At 43.4% G+C, this 16,270-nt stretch overlaps 1 protein-coding gene across 1 annotated transcript; it reads left to right on the plus strand.

The window, feature by feature from the left end:
* Positions 1-10,343: 10,343 nt before the first annotated feature.
* On the plus strand, positions 10,344-11,237 carry LOC138297120 (vomeronasal type-2 receptor 26-like). Its single transcript, XM_069236619.1, has one exon. The coding sequence runs from the start codon at positions 10,344-10,346 to the stop codon at positions 11,235-11,237; it is 894 nt and encodes a 297-aa protein (XP_069092720.1).
* The last annotated feature ends 5,033 nt before the right edge of the window (positions 11,238-16,270 follow it).

The raw sequence follows: 16,270 nt of genomic DNA on the forward strand, positions 1-16,270 counted from the left end.
ATGCTTACCAAATCTGGTCTTCCGATGGTCGCTTCTTATCACCCTTCAACCTGTATAGGCCCATCTCCAGGTCATGTATGTCAAAGAGCCTTGCCCTCCAGCCTTTAAAAGTCGGGGGCTCCGCAGCCATTCAGAAGCAATACATAATCGAAATACAGCCATAGCCATAAATAAGAAATATCGTTCCTTTCTTGTCTCACTGTTCTCTGCCTAGTCTAGCACCCCCAGTAACACTAACGGTGGATAATGCTGGATCCGCCCCGTAATAACTGCACTAAGAAACTGCTTAATCACTTGTACCAACGGCTTCAAGTTAAGGCAGGCAAAAAACATATGCAAAATTCCAGCATACTCTCCCCTACACCGAGTACATTTCCCATCGGAACCTCCCATTTAGAGATCTTGGCCAGAGTATAATAAAGGCTAACTAAAGTCTTATAGTGTTGTACCTTTAAGCTAGCCGTAAGCAAGACCTTGTGTGCCATCTCTGGTGAATCCTCCAGCCAGGCCCCTTCCTTTCCAAAGCACTGACCCCATCTATCATTCTGGAGGGCCATATCATTATATTGCACATCGATTAAGAAACAATATAGTGTGCCCTGCCTCTCCCCATGCCCAATAGCTTCTATGATTGGGATCTTATCCATAGAGGGGAGTTCCTTCTTCAGGTGATGGAAAAAATCCTGTATTTGCAAAAACTTAAAGAAATGCTGCTGCGGCAGGTCATACTGGATCTGTAATTCCATGAAAGACTTGGGCAAGGGATTAGAATATAAATCCCTGACCCTGTTTATCCCCTGCTGTCTCCAAGTATCCAAGATTGGTCCTTGAAAAATTGAGGAGGGATACATTGATGCAAAGATGGGTGTATAAACATTATACCTTCCTACTGGAATCCGCAGTTTTAGCTGCGTCCGTACCCTGCATGCGGCACCCAGGGCCTTGAATCTTCTTTTTTTTAAATAGCTTGGTTCTATGCATCTTGTAAGTCAACCCTTTGCTTCTGAACTCAATATCATTTTGTATATGGAAGGAGTTTCTGCGTAGCCACACCCTGCTGTATCACCCAAAATTAATATTCTCATATGCTGTAAAACGCATACATAATAATATAGTGTAAAGCAGGGGACCACACAGTCACTCCGAGCTCTTCGAAGAACCATATATTTCGAGGCCCTTCTGTGTTTAGTATAACCCCATAGAAAATTGCTGCTAATTGCCTCTAGTTTATCTAACCATGGTCTAGCAAACTCCAGCGGAGTCGACTGAAAAAGGTACAGCACTTTGGGGAGTATATTCATTTTTAACACATTACAGTGACCTAAAAGAGAAAGATTAACATAATACATACAGATCAAATCGCTTTTAATGTAGGCCAACAGGGGGGCCATATTCAATTCTACCAGCTGGTCAATTGAGGCCGAGACTCTAATCCCCAGATATAGAGCCTTGGCTACCAGACGATTGTCCCTGATCATGGTCTGACTCAAGCAAATTACCTGAGTCTTACCTTTGTTCAGTTTATAGCCTGAGTATTCCCCAAATGTTTTAGCTAACCTCTTGATTTCTTTGAGAGCTCTATCCAGCATATCTGAAGTCACAGCCACATCATCCGCATAGGCCAAAACCTTATAGCTCTCGCCTTGGTGGACAATCGGGCTAATCTCCATAGACTCCTCTAATTTACTAAGAAAGGGGTCTATGTATAGTGCAAAGAACAGGGGTGAGCAGGGGCAACCCTGCCTGGTGCCTCTAGAGATATTGATTACCTCTGAAACTGACCCCCTAGCCATACCCGGGCTTTAGGGGACTTATACATTGCTGTGATGGCAGATAGAAAACCTTCCATCTAAAAATCTCCCAGAGGAATAGCCACGAAACCCGATAAAATGCTTTCTCAGCATCAAGCAATATCAGACCTAAAGGTGTTTGACCTACCTCCAACACATCAAACATGGTGATAACTCTTCTTTTGTGATCAACGGTGCTCCTACCAGGAATAAACCCATGCTGTCTTCTGCACACCAGTGGAGAGATAACCCTTGCCATCCTGCTAGCCAGAATCTTAGCATAGATTTTCCCATCACAATTCAGCCAAGAAGTTTGTCTATGGGACCCTGGTGAGCAGGAGGGCTTATCCATCTTCTTAAAGACTGTCATAATAGCCTCTTCCCATGTTAATGGTGGTTGACCCTTCTGGGCCGTACAGCAGGTTAATAGCATATCATTTTTTAGCTCTTGGAAAAATACCTTTAAAACTCAAGTGGCAGAGCATCAGGCCCTGAAGCTTTGCCAATGGCCAGGGACCCCACGGCTTCTTGCAATTCCTTAAGAGAAATCGCGGTCTCTAACAAAATCTTCTCCCTTTGACTAAGCCTATCTGTCTCTAACCACTCCAGGAATACCATGACATTTTCATGAGCACCAGCTGCTTGTTCTTGAGTGCCAGAATATAGCTCCTCATAAAAATATCTAAACACGTCTAAGATCTCTTCTGGTTTTTCCCTAAGACAGCCCTGGGCGTCTTTAATGGCCGCAATAACCCCCTCCGAGACTTTTTGTCTCACCCTACTAGCCAAGATCCTTCCAATAGACTCCACGTATTCATAGCGTTCTGCTTTAAACATCTGATATTTAGATGCTGCCTCATTGCTAAACTGCTGAATAGCCTTGGACTTCAAAGCTGATATTTCGGGCTGGATCGTAGTAGACTCTTCTCCATTTCTTAAACAGAGCATCAACTTACCCTCAGCTAACCTAAGCTGTTGATGTAGCCTACTAGTTTCTAGCTCCCTCAATTTCTGCAGGTACAGGCTGAGGCTCAGTGTCTCTCCTCTGATTCCCACTTTTAAGGCATCCCACACTGTTCCTGGTAAAGCAGTGCCCCGGTTTATCTCCAGGAATTGCAATAGCCACCTACGCATGTGATCTACATAAGCAGGCTTGCCTAATAATTTTCTATCAAACGTCCAGGTGCGACGGACCCTAGACAGTCGAGTTATTGGTACAGTCAATATTAGGGGGTTATGATCGGATAAAATTCTAGGAACAAGTTCTATCCCCGCCTCCGCGGCTAAGGCTGCTGCAGTAAAATAATAGTCAAGGCGAACCAGTTTGTTATGGGGAAAAGAGTAGTATGTATAGCCTGGATCTGGGGCTTTAAGCTTGTCCCAGACATCGATGAGGGTGTAATTCCTTATCAGCCCTTTTAATGCCCTGCATACCTTTGGTTTGCGTCCTTGATACTTTTCAGCTCTGCTCAGATCCCTTCTTGGCTCTAAATGTAAATTAAAATCCCCACAGATTATTACCGGAGAGGGCCATGTAGTTAATTCCAAATTTAGAGTTTCCAGTGTTTAAGCCTCATCTAGATTTGAGCCATAAATATTAACCAAAGTGAATTCAGCGCCTACCATTATCCACCATGACACGACCTCGACTACAGATTGAACTCCTAGCCTTGATTGCCACCCCTGTGTTGAAACTATCTAATGTGTGAAGGCTAGAAGCACCATCCCAAACTCTTCCAATAAATACTGCTTGACCCACGGGATGTGGGTCTCCTGAATACAAACGGTGTCTGACTTTAATGCCTTAAGACCCACAGCCAGCCTTCTCCTTTTTTGGGGATTATTTAGACCACATATATTAATAGTGCATATTCTCACTCTATATTTCATATAAATGGTTCTGGCTGTAAAATGACCCCCACACCTTGTATTTATCCAACTGTGGTTGCAAATTTGCCACCCATTGACCTTTCCCACCTACATCCCCTACGATCATAGCTAATATGTTTTGCACAATCACACAAATCTGCCTTTAGCACTTGCCCTGTTTTACCCCACCCAGCCCCTATACCCACCTTTCACCCCCAACTCCTCCAGCTCGCATACCCACTCCCTAACCCCTGAACCCATTAGTCAACTTCCCCCACCACCCCATGGAGAGCATAGGACTACACAGTCCCCATCCATGGTGGATTTGTGCACCCCTGCCTTCCCCAGACCTCACCCAAAACAGTGTCTTGGATCTCAAAATAACATAGCCATAAACAAACAACCGCCAAACCCCTTAGCCCGCAAGAGGGAAAAAGGAGGGAGAGTACCACCTTACATTTGACTATATGGATATACATAAACCCTAAAAAAAGAAAAAAAGGGGGGGATCCCGCCCTGATACACTCAAAGCCCATCTAAAAAGTATTTTTCTTTTACTTCGGACAAAAAGTAGTGAGTCTTGTCACTAAAGACCACCTTCAATTTGGCATGATTCATCAGATAGACCTAAGCCCCTTTATTCTGTATGGGCAAAATTCGTTGACAAAGTCTCCATCTTTTTTCCACAGTTGTGTGACAAAAATCAAGTCTAACAAACAAATCGCAGCCCCTGGCGGTGCGTTTGTGATCTGGGCGAGCAAGATCATACACAGCCTGTCTTGCCTGAAAATTAAGGAGAGAGATCAAAATTGCCCTAGGCTTAGTATCTCTTGCACCCGATTTGGCTCTAGTGTTTAAAGGAAAGCGGTGTGCCCTCTGAATTTCTCTCTCCCAAACCCAGTGAGTCAAGTCAGGAAAGGCCTCCTTAGACAGGCCCACACAATAAACCCTTGTGGATCAGTACCCTCGGCCCCTTCCGGAACACACAAACTCGAAGGTTTTTTGCCTGAGTCTGTCTTCTAGGTCAGACAATTTCCATTGGGCATCATACAGTCGAGCTTTCATCAAGTCCCCTATCGCTCCCTGCTATGCGGCATTGTCTTCCAACTTGGAAACTCTAGTCTCAGCCTCCCCATATGTGTTGCAAACTCAGAACATGTTTTTGCCACCCGGCAGATTGACATCTGCATTTTACGGCAGGCTAACTGAATTCTATGACTTTCAGCCTTTGACTCTTCTCGTTGCTCCATAATGCTTCGATAAATAGTTTCCAGGGAGATTACACCTGACTGTGTTTCGAAACTAGGATGCATGCCAGTGCTGTCATCGAGCGGGGTAGTAGTATAGTCCCAATGGAGATCTTCAGTTGCCATAGATGTATGTGGGCGACAAGCTGAACCTGAGTGTGCGTTTTTCTTTTTCTGCTTCTTCCTAACACTGACGATGCTGTCACACTCTGATTGCCCCTGTTCAGAGCCAGGAGAGGACAGCTCAGAACCCAGTTCTGAAGAGATCTTCTCTGTCTCCGAGTCTGATTCCTCATTGCTTGTCCAGCTGGATTGGTCCGACAAAGAAAATATTTTATCGCCCTGATTCTTGTCTCGGGCTGCCTTAGAAGTCAAATATCCTCCATCAGCATACCTTAAGCTGCTCACCATTCTGTGGACCATAGCATGACCCCAGTCACCAGTTCGGTAAAGGGGCTAATGCAAGACCTAGTTGCAAAATACCAATGCATCACCCTTAGAACACAAAACATTTGAGGTGCCTGTAGGAAAGTCTAAGGGTGAGGGGGTGGAGTAATCGCTCACCAGCAATGAAGTCCTTCTCAATGCATTGTCGTTCATGCCCTCACCTCTTTTCTCTTCCGGGGGCTCAGCCGTTTCAGGGTCAACCAACTGTCCCCCATGTTGCTCTAGGATAGGTGGGTTCACCGCCACAGCCCCCACTCCAGACTCCATTCAGGGCTTCCTCTTTAAAAAGTTATCAAGCAGTGCAGGTTTTAGCTTGACGTTTACCTGAGACTTCTTCCTCACCTTCTCAGGGGCTCCCCGCTTGACTTCCTGCTGCAATTTGGGTTTGTCTGGAGCGCCAGAACTACATACACCACCCGGCTTGGTCTGCTTCCCCCTTAATGCAGGAAGCGCCGTCTTCGTTCCTTTTGCCGGCATCTGCCCGACGCTCAGCCCTGAACAACCAGTGCCACACTGTAGCAACCGCACTGGCTGACCGATGCAACAATGTAGGCGAATAAAGCTGCTGCACAGCGGTTGACTACTCCGGCCTCCACCGCCACAAATACTGAGTCCAAGCTCAAGGAGCATTCCTCAGGTAGGAAGAACCAGTGAAAATCCAGTCTGGTGACTCAATCGCGGGCTTTAGGGATCCACGGTTGCATGTCTGGGATCCGGCAAGGGAGACAGCGAAAAGCCGTCTCACACAGCCGCCATCTTGCCCTCCTCAATCGTGGATTTTGTTGATATTAAATGCTGTACCCACCTGTCTGCCAAGTTAAGCCTGACTGCTCGTGAGCAAAGCTACCAAGGGTTGAGCAAGAGTTACTTTATTGAGACCCTGACTGTACCTTATTTGTGATTGTGGTGTTATTACTAGTTGTAGGTACCAACCTGCACTTGCTAATGAACCACTATCCAGCAAGTTATTAGCTAAACAAAAAATGCTTTGTCGATGGGATTTTTTTGGTTTCGCCAATAACTGTGACACTGCTTTACAAATCTTCACAAAACTTTTAAAATGTATACTTCAGTGGGTTCAGTTGCTGTCTTGAAAGTTTCAAGGTGATCCATCAAGCTGGGAGCTGAGAAAAAGGGGTGTCCCAAAACACATTTTCCCTTTGCATTTTCCCATAAGAATTTTGAACACAACTACAGCCTGAATCGCTGGACGGAATGACACCAAATTTGGCAGAAAGCTAGCTCATGGTCCTGAAAGTGTGATTTTTGTGATTTGTTGTAGATCTGTACAGTAGTCTTAAGGTATTAGAGATTAAAAAATATAGATATCTAGGGATGCGGATCCTCAGCGGATCCAATCGCCCTCATGATGATATCTGATTGGCTGCCAACACTTCAACCGGACAAGAAGTCTGCACAGGGTAAATAACGATGAAGAATGACATGTTCTTTTATAATAGTCGAAACAGTATATAGGTGGTTATTGAAATTTTTATATCAAAGACAATATTGCATATGATCAGAAACAAAATGGTTGGTATTTCGCTATATTGTGGCTAAGCAACAGGTTTCGACAGAGTCCAAATGCGAGGATACATCAAACTGTATAATACGTTGAGCATGGTGATTACCTGGCTGATCTAATAACGGAAAGGCCTCCTAAAGTGCCTTGTAATATTGTTGGGATATTGGATAACAGACTATTTGCCATTAAAATACGAATACAAGACAAGTAGCAGATATATGTTATTATATTGATTTGATAAATACAGAATGCAATACATATGCAGGATATTGTGATATTATAATATTGGCCACTGGGTGGCAACAATCAAGTATAGATCTGAATAAGGGAAATCATGAATCTAGCAATTGCAGTCTCGTGAAATCAAGGTCACACAGTGCAAAACATATTACCAAGGTGTGAATCGAATATCAAACAGCCACTTAGTGCAAGTAATGGCATGAATTATATAAATGTACGCAGTAAATTCTATCACTGTTGAGTGTAATAAATAACATTGTTGCAATCCTCGTTCACCAGATGCACACCGTGCTAAATGTTTAAAGTTGAATGCCCATGTAATGTGATATATGAAACGGTGAGAAATAATGCACAAACAGTATTGCAAAACTATTAATTGAGAGCTGATGGACATGTACATTTTGCAAGCACAATGTGAACTCAAGGTACCTGGAGATGATATATAATATAATTTCAAAAGAAATCAAAAATATTACTCACCTAGCCCAGCAACCTCGATGCATAGCAGGTCGAGCAGGCCTGTGGTGTGTCAGTGGTGTGTCAGCAGCTGCTGGAATCACTGAATGCACACATTTTATTTGGCAATAAACACATAGGGGGTCATTACAACCTCATTCTGGTTGCGGGCGCCAGAATACCGCCATTGCTGGCGGTATGGCTGGCTCCCTATTTTGACATTTCCGCTGGGCCAGCGGACGGTAACAGAGTTACCGTCCGCTGGGCCAGCGGAAATGTCACATCAACATTGCCTCCGGCTCGTAATTGAGCCGGCGGCAATGCTGATGTGCAGCGGGTGCAGTAGAACCTGTCGCGCATTTCACTGCCCGAAATTCGGGCAATGAAATGCGCGACGGGGCTCTGTCTGGGGGCCCCTACACTGCCCATGCCAAGTGCATGGGCAGTGCAGGGGCCCCCAGGGGCCCCCTGAGTCCCCTTACCGCCAGCCTCTTCCTGGCGGTGCAAACCGCCAGAAACAGGCTGGAGGTAGGGGAGTCATAATCCCCAGGGCAGCGCTGCTTGCAGCGTTGCCCTGGCGGATTAGCACCCCCGGGGCTAAAATGGCGGTATACCGCCGGCCCTGGCGGTGCGACCGCGGCTCTACCGCCACGGTCCAAATACGCAGGGAGGCACCGCCAGCCTGTTGGCGGTGCTCCCGTCGTTTTGGCCCTGGCGGTCATAATACCGCCAGGGTCTTAATGACCCCCATAGTATTTGGCAGCAATTCTTTAAATGTCAAAAGGACTGATTTAGACCAATTTAGTCTAAAGCATTGCTAAGGCCAAAATGAAAGATCAGATGGAAGAACAATCAAAATGTTTTGGACTTCTTACAGAGGTTGCATGTTAAACTTACACTCAGGTTGAGATTCAGTTACTATGATTAAGAAAACAAAAAGAAAAAGACTAAACACATTTTCCCATGCAATTTTGTATATGGCATAAAGCTGGGTTGTTACTGAAAAAGAGTTATTTTTCTGATTTGGTGTAAATCTGTACAGCAGTTTTTGAGAAATTGAGGTTTAGAATGTATCTATAAAGAGAGACGCAGTAGTACCTTGACTCCAGCATATCAAAATATAGACCTTGGTGGCTTGCCTCACATCAACAAAAAAAGTTTGGCAGCCAGTTTAGTACATGGAAACTCAGCTCCCATGTCCTGGAAAAAAAAACTTAAACACATATGGAGGGGCAAGATGGAAATTGTCTGCCTCACCTAAACCCCCACAGTGCCATGAATGTTGTGAGGCTTGTAAATTGTTGTGGGTACACCTGCACCATAGATTTAAAGTTGACGGATGCCCTGCATGAGCCTGGGCACCCATGAAAAAAAGTATAACCGTCTCCCCCCCCCAAAAAAGAAGAAAAAAAACGGTCACACATATGATTTAAGCAGAGAAGCTGCTAATTTCATTTTCACTGCCCTGTCGAAGAACACCCCATAATGCCTTGCAAGAGCTATTTATGTATCTTAATGCATCCTTGTGATGCCCCTAGAATGAGCAGGGGCACAAATAATATTTTTTTTAATGTTTGGGTTGCTCCAGCGGCTGCAGCTGCCCCCTATAGTAATTTTTAAAAAGTTGCAGTAAGTCTTCTGCGTTATTGAATATATGACTTACCCTATTTTAAAAACACTTTGAGTTGATGCTGTATGGTCTTCAGAGGGAGTGCTGGAGCTATTTATGATTGGTCTTTAGACTGCATTTGGTGGCCTGGAGAGTATAAAAAAAGATTCAGCACATGTTTGTTGTTGTTGTGAATAAAATGCTTTAGTTAAACTATTTTTGAGATAATACTTATTATTAGACTTTATCCTATATGTACATGGAAGTATAACTTGCATTCTTCTCCTGCACTGCATATGACTTCACCTATTACATCACTCATGACATGGTCTATGATAACATTGATACAATTATTGATGATATTTGAAATAACATTGTTGACAGCAACACCGTGCATGATGGGGGGAGTTCTAGTTAATTCAGTTAACTGTAACTGGTGAATTTCAGTTTTTTTTTTTAGTTTAAAATGTTACTTTTTTAATGACATTTTGACCTAGCTATAACTTCACTTTGACCTTGTTTTTTCAGCGAATATATTAATGTGTGTGTGCATGCGTATGTCTATCAATCTATCTAGCTAGCTATCTATATGTGTATGTGTGATATTAAAACTGTTGAAAACCTGGGGAAATAAAACAATATTTGTCTGTTTGGAGAGATAAATAAATAATTGGTTAGTTTTGTAAACCTCTGCTATTTTATTGTAGTTTGGATTATTATTAAATTGTGTTACATTTATGGATTATTGTTAGATTTTCAAGAGAACTGGCAGTTTTTGCAAATTACATATCATTCCAGCAATGGGAGAAATACCTGGAGCTGAGAAGAGTGTATCTCCACTTTGGATAAGTTTGAAGTCACCTGCCTTCTTGCAAATATGCATAAAAAACAAACACATTCTTTAACTCAGTGCATTCTGGGAAATACTGATGTAACAGAAGAATTTTTAAATGTTTTCTTACCCACTAACAGCACATGTGCCTTTATAACTGGTAACTGTTTTCTATGAACACATTTCTACCAACCTCTAACCTACTTTATCTGAGACTCTTTTAAAATAGGCCCTACTTGTGCTGAACTCTATTACAGACATAATAATTTGTGATGGTCATTATGTGCTAAATATATTTTTTTCTACTCTTCGATTCATTTATTTAGATATGGAAGAGTGTGTGACGTGCCCGGAAGACCACTGGTCTAATGACAAGCGAAACCTCTGTGTTCTGAGGGTAATAGACTTCCTCTCATATGACGACCCTCTGGGTGTGTCGTTGGCTTTTATGGCTGCTCTACTTGCCTCATTTGCTGCAGGAGTTTTGGGCATCTTCGTTAAGCACAAGGATACAGCAATAGTAAAGGCAAACAATCGGGATCTCAGTTACATTCTCCTCATCTCCATCTTGCTGGCTTTTCTCTGTCCATTTTTATTTCTTGGTCGCCCACTAAATGTGACATGTCTTCTCCGACAAATTGCATTTGGAATAATTTTTGTGCTTTCACTGTCTTCAATCCTGTCAAAAACCATTACAGTTGTCATTGCTTTCAATGCTACAAAGCCTAACAGTAGGTTGAGAAAGTGGGTAGATCCCAAAGTTTCTCTCTTTCTAATCTCTCTGTGTACGTTAGGGGAAGTTTTGATCTGCATCATATGGATTCTTCAATCCCCACCTTTCCCAGATTATGACACAAAGACTGAAACAGGAAAGGTTATATTGCTCTGTAATGAAGGGTCTGTCGCACTATTTTATTGTGTAATTGGATACATGGGAGCCTTGGCTCTAACTAGCTTCTTTGTGGCATTCTTGGCTCGTAAGCTACCAGACTCTTTCAACGAGGCTCAGCACATCACATTCAGCATGCTGGTCTTCTGCAGTGTCTGGGTGTCATTCATCCCAGCATACATCAGCACCAAAGGAAGATACATGGTGGCTGTGGAGATCTTTGCTATTCTGGCTTCCAGCACTGGACTGTTAGGCTGTATATTCCTTCCCAAATGTTATATAATTATAATGAGGCCCGAGTTGAATACAAAGGGACACATCATCAATAGATAATGCACTACTCTGTACGGTGCAGGAAATGTGTAACCAAAAGCATGTACAAAGACAGAAATTGAATTAGTCATTGACTAATAGTGGAAATTAGGGATTGTTAATACAAATAAAGAGAATATAAATGGCTTTTAAGACCATTCAGATAATATTTTTTTCTACTTTCTAGCCTTGTTTACAGGACAAGTGAATAATCAAGAGGAATAAAACTAAGGACTTAGTCAGTGGTTGCAAAAGACTGATGTTTCATGGTGGTTGAGGTGTGTGTAATGCTAGAAGTGATACTGTTGTTAAGTGGATTATTGGTAAGGGCAGGTAAGTACCTACACCTAACAATAGGCCACTAACCCCCACTTAGGTCAAGTTAGGTCTCAATAAATTAAACCTAGCTCAACCTTTGGTAGCTTGGCAACGAGCGACAAGGCTTAACTTAGGAGACAAGTGTGTAAAGCATTTAAAAATCACAAAACAGTAAGAAAGTAAAACACAATAAAAATTAAACACCAATTTATACAAATAGATTAGATTGTTATCTTTACGACATCAAAACAATTAAAATCGGATAAGGGGAACCGGCTATATGAATTTTTAAATAATTCATGTTTTCTAGCGCATAGAAGCAACTAGGGCTCAAAGAGTTAAAAAAGGTCACACTGGAAAGTCCAGAGTTCAGGCCACCCATGGGTAACACTGTCACACTTACTTTCCAAAGTGTTTCTTGATTCAGGAAAGTGTCCCACAGCTCCAGCCAAGGGTTCAGAGGCTCTGGCTTGCCTCTTGGGGGGCCTGGGACTACAACTCCCACAATGCACCTCTTCAATTTATGGAGTTGCTTCAAATGTCTCCAAACCTCTGGATCTTCTTCCAGAGGTCTTTTTTGGGTCCTTGAAGTGTCCATAACTTGGTCCAAGGATTCAGAAGCTCTGATTTGCTTCTTGGGAGTTGGGACTACAATTCCCAGAATGCACATTGTCAGAATCCTCAAATCGCCACTGGATGCAGGTCACCTGGGATCTGCTTGCAGGACTTGATGCAGGGGACTGTAGGCAGCTCCTTTGTACCTATAACAAACAGGGAGTCCCTTCTTGAAGCAGTAGAAGACAGGCAAAATCCTTTAAGTGGTGAAGCCCAAGTGTTCCCCTCAGACTGCAGTGTCAAGGTGCAGGTCAGTGATCCAGCAGGGCAGTCCTTCTTCTTCTTTGTCTTGCCCCTTGTAGGGATCTGAGGTGTGGGTGCAGCTCTGTCATATTTATCCTTGCTCCTGGGTGAAAAACAGGGGGTCCTGGGTATCCAATCACAGGCAGGCTCCTTCCCCCTTTAATGACCACTTCCTGTGAAGAGTGGCAAAAATCAATCTCGGGGAGAAACATTCCTCAAACATTTAACATGGCTGAAAGTGATTTTTGGAGGTTAGATCTGTCTGAGCCCGCTCACTGGTGTGGCTAAAAATCCTAAACACACCCCTCTCCTGCCCTTTCCTAATCTAATCTAGGAGTCACCTAATTGTCTGGGGTTACAGGATGTGAGGGAGGTGCTGGGCTGCTCCAAAGGTCCTTCCCTGCCTTTGAAGACCAGTTTAGCCACCCTCCTCCTTCCTGCTTCCCCATCCACTGAGGCAGATCTCCTCCCCCAGTCACATCCTTTCTGTTCAGCCAGGCCACTTAACATCTCATCAAGGCTGCCTGACCAGGCTCCCAGAGGCTGGCCAATCAGAGAAGGGCACTACAGTGTTGAAGCTGGCAACTTTCAGGTACAGTTTTAAAACTCTTTACCTGAACTAAATTCAACAGTTGTAAGTTGTGGGATTTATTATAGCAATTACTTTGATACCAAACTCAAGGTATTTGGCACTTAAGGAATTTTGTTAATTATAATAAATTCTACCCATTTTAGCATATGGAGACCATTCACAACAGTGAGGGAAAAACAAATTTGGCTATTTTAACTCACCAGGGCTTATGAAACAATTTTTATAAGGTCCCTGCTTATAGTTACATGGCTCCCTAGGGGCACATTGGGCACACCTTGGGGTGTGTAAAAATAACGTAGTTTAAGACTTTGGAAGTACTTTTAATTTCAAAGTTGACTTTGCATATAACTTTAATTTAAAAGCAGCTAGCAAGGTAGGCCTAACTTTAAAATGACCCTAGGCACCGTATCAATGCACCTATGGGTGCACTACCTATGGTGGGGTCCCTAAACCTACATGCCCTACCATATACTATGGACTATTAGAAAGGTTGACATAGCCAATTATAATTAGCCTAATTTGCCTACTCACTTTACAGAGAGCATAGGCCCTGGGACAGTTAGGAAAAAAACAGCAAAATTTGAAAAATGGGGGCAAAAAGTTAGGGGGCCTCTGCAATCAGCCCTGTTTTCGCACAGATACACTTAGCAAAATCTAGAAATGATAGTGCATATTTACAAGTGCATTTGCATCGCTCTTGCACCTTGCAACATGGTGCAAGAGTGGCGCAAATGTAAAATGAGATATATGAAGCCACGCAAGGCCACCTTGCATGGCCCTGTGTGGCTCCATAAATCTCGAGTAATCCAATGCAGTGCAAATCACTACGTTGCATTACTCTGCACCAGGTAGGAGTTTTCATGGCTGTTGCGTGGGTGTTCCCAAGCAACATCCATGGATTTTGATGCATTCCCGGATTTACAAGAACAGGTGAATCTGGAAATGTGCTAAAAAGATACACCTCCCCAGGAGAGGTGTAATGGCCAGGGGAGATGTAACGAAAACAAATATTTGTAAAGGTTGTTTTTGCGCTGGAAGTTGCTCCTTCTTGCACACAGACAGTCCTTAATGCAACACAGGCTCTAATGCGCTAGGCAGCCCATTGTGCTCCAGTGCAGGGCCAAGGACAGGAATGTGCTGTATTGCCTTAAATCCGATGCATTCCTGTCCTTTCCTTGCTGCACCACTTTTTCATAAGTTTGCCCCTATAGGTTTTGCAGACATTGACCTTGAAAACTGGAGGCTAAAGTGTTTATATCACATTTGACCTTGACAAAATTAATAAAATGTAATATCCTGTACTGTTTCTTCAGCCGCCTCCTGAAAACACTGATAGCAACAGTTGACCCAACTGGTTAGGATGCGAACATCCCCCCACCACTCCCACCACCCACTATTGATGGTCGTATAAAGTTTGCAATCCAAGAGGGAAAGGTATACAAACGGACCTTGGGCCTTCCTGGCTACTCAAAGCTTCAGGTTATCAGGGTTGAGTTAAAACTAAAGATCTAGTAGCCATTTCCCGTTACCTCCATGAAAATGTAAGTCAAGAATTGGTAGGCCAATCTGCATTATTGGGAAGGGAACCATGTTTTACTATAACAGTTGGTTATTTGGGGGACCTTTCTTCTTTCATTAATAATTTCCTGAATGTACACTGTGTGAAGAAATTCTTAAATAGAGAGCTGGTGCGATTCCAAGTTGGAGAGAGAAGGACTTGATATAGCCTGCAGTGGCACAGAATGGTTTATGCATTTGTTCAATGGACTTACATTTTCATCATGTCATCTACGTCTAGACTGTCCTTTACGTAACACAAATAAGACCATATTTGCGTCCAGTGTCCTTAATATTTTGTGCATTTTTGAGTGCATAAATGTTTAATTTATTGAAAGAAATAAAGACATTTGTGCTGAGGTGGCATTGGGTTGACTTTAATAAAAAATGTACGATGTATACCTATACTCCATGCTTTATGTTATTTTTGTTTGTGAAAATGCGGCTTATTGTGTTTTCGACACTCTTGTAATTAATAGTTGCTATTTAGTTTGTGCATAGAGGGCCAGGGTTTGCTTATTTCTATGGACTAAGTAGTATGGTTTTAAATAAACTTGATAAAGAAGTTTAATTACAATTGAAATTGTTGATATCAGTTAAGGGTGAATATGTTTATCATACCATTGCACGTGTCATTAAAAAAGTAATTTTTATATATTATACATAACATTGATCAAAATAATTTCAATCACATAGGCCCTCATTACAACTCTGGCGGTCGGTGATAAAGCGGCAGTAATACCGCCAACAGGCCGACAGTAATAAACATAAAATTATGACCACAGCGGAAACCGCTCAGACAGACATCCACTTTACCACACCGACTGCCAGGGCGAAACCAACAGGTACCAAGGCGGTAACCGCCAACAGCCAGGGTGAAGACAATGTACCGCCCACAGTAATATGACACACAAATCCACCACCTTTTCCGGGGCGGTACAAAAGACATCAAATGCCTGGCGGAAACACTGCACAGAAGGGAAACGACTCAGCTCTGGAGACTCAAGGGAGAACCACGCTGCCATAGAGCCCGAGTTGCATGTCTTCCCCATACTCTTCTACCTTCTGCTCCATTACGAACACCAACGACAGCGAAGACGACCATGGTGAGTACTGCCGCCTAGCACATAGGGGAGGGGGAGGAAAAATGAAAGTGACACACACATGCAACACCCCCACCACCAACACCATACACACAAACAGATGCAGTAACATTACATATTCACCCCGAACCCCTCAGGAATAATGCAAGGACAACTACTATAGTGTAAAAAGGCTGTAATAAGATAAATATATGTGAAATTTGTGCATCCAAATAAAAAAGAATATACATATGCAAGGGACACTGCCCAGTTCTCAATGTCTGTGGGCCACAGGGCCACATCACAAAGTACAAAGCCCAACTTCACTCCTGCAACAACACGGAGAGAACACGCAGGGGCATCAGGTTGAAAATAGACAGGTACCTCAGGGGGACGGGGAATGGGGGGGGGCACCTCAGCCGGAAGATGGTACAACGGCACTGGTCCTGGAGGGGGCAACATGCCCTGTGCATGATCCTGGGGAGTACAAGGCCACAGTCTCTCAAGTGGGTGATTTGCCCACTGCTTGGTCCTGGGGAGTGCAAGGCCACAGTCTCTCAAGTGGGGGATTTGCCCACTGCTTGGTCCTGGGGAGTGCAAGGCCACAGTCTCTCAAGTGGGTGACTACTTCCACTGGTTCTGGAGGG

This window comes from Pleurodeles waltl, chromosome 5 (genome assembly GCF_031143425.1).
Source record: "Pleurodeles waltl isolate 20211129_DDA chromosome 5, aPleWal1.hap1.20221129, whole genome shotgun sequence".
NCBI classification, from domain to species: Eukaryota; Metazoa; Chordata; class Amphibia; order Caudata; family Salamandridae; genus Pleurodeles; species Pleurodeles waltl.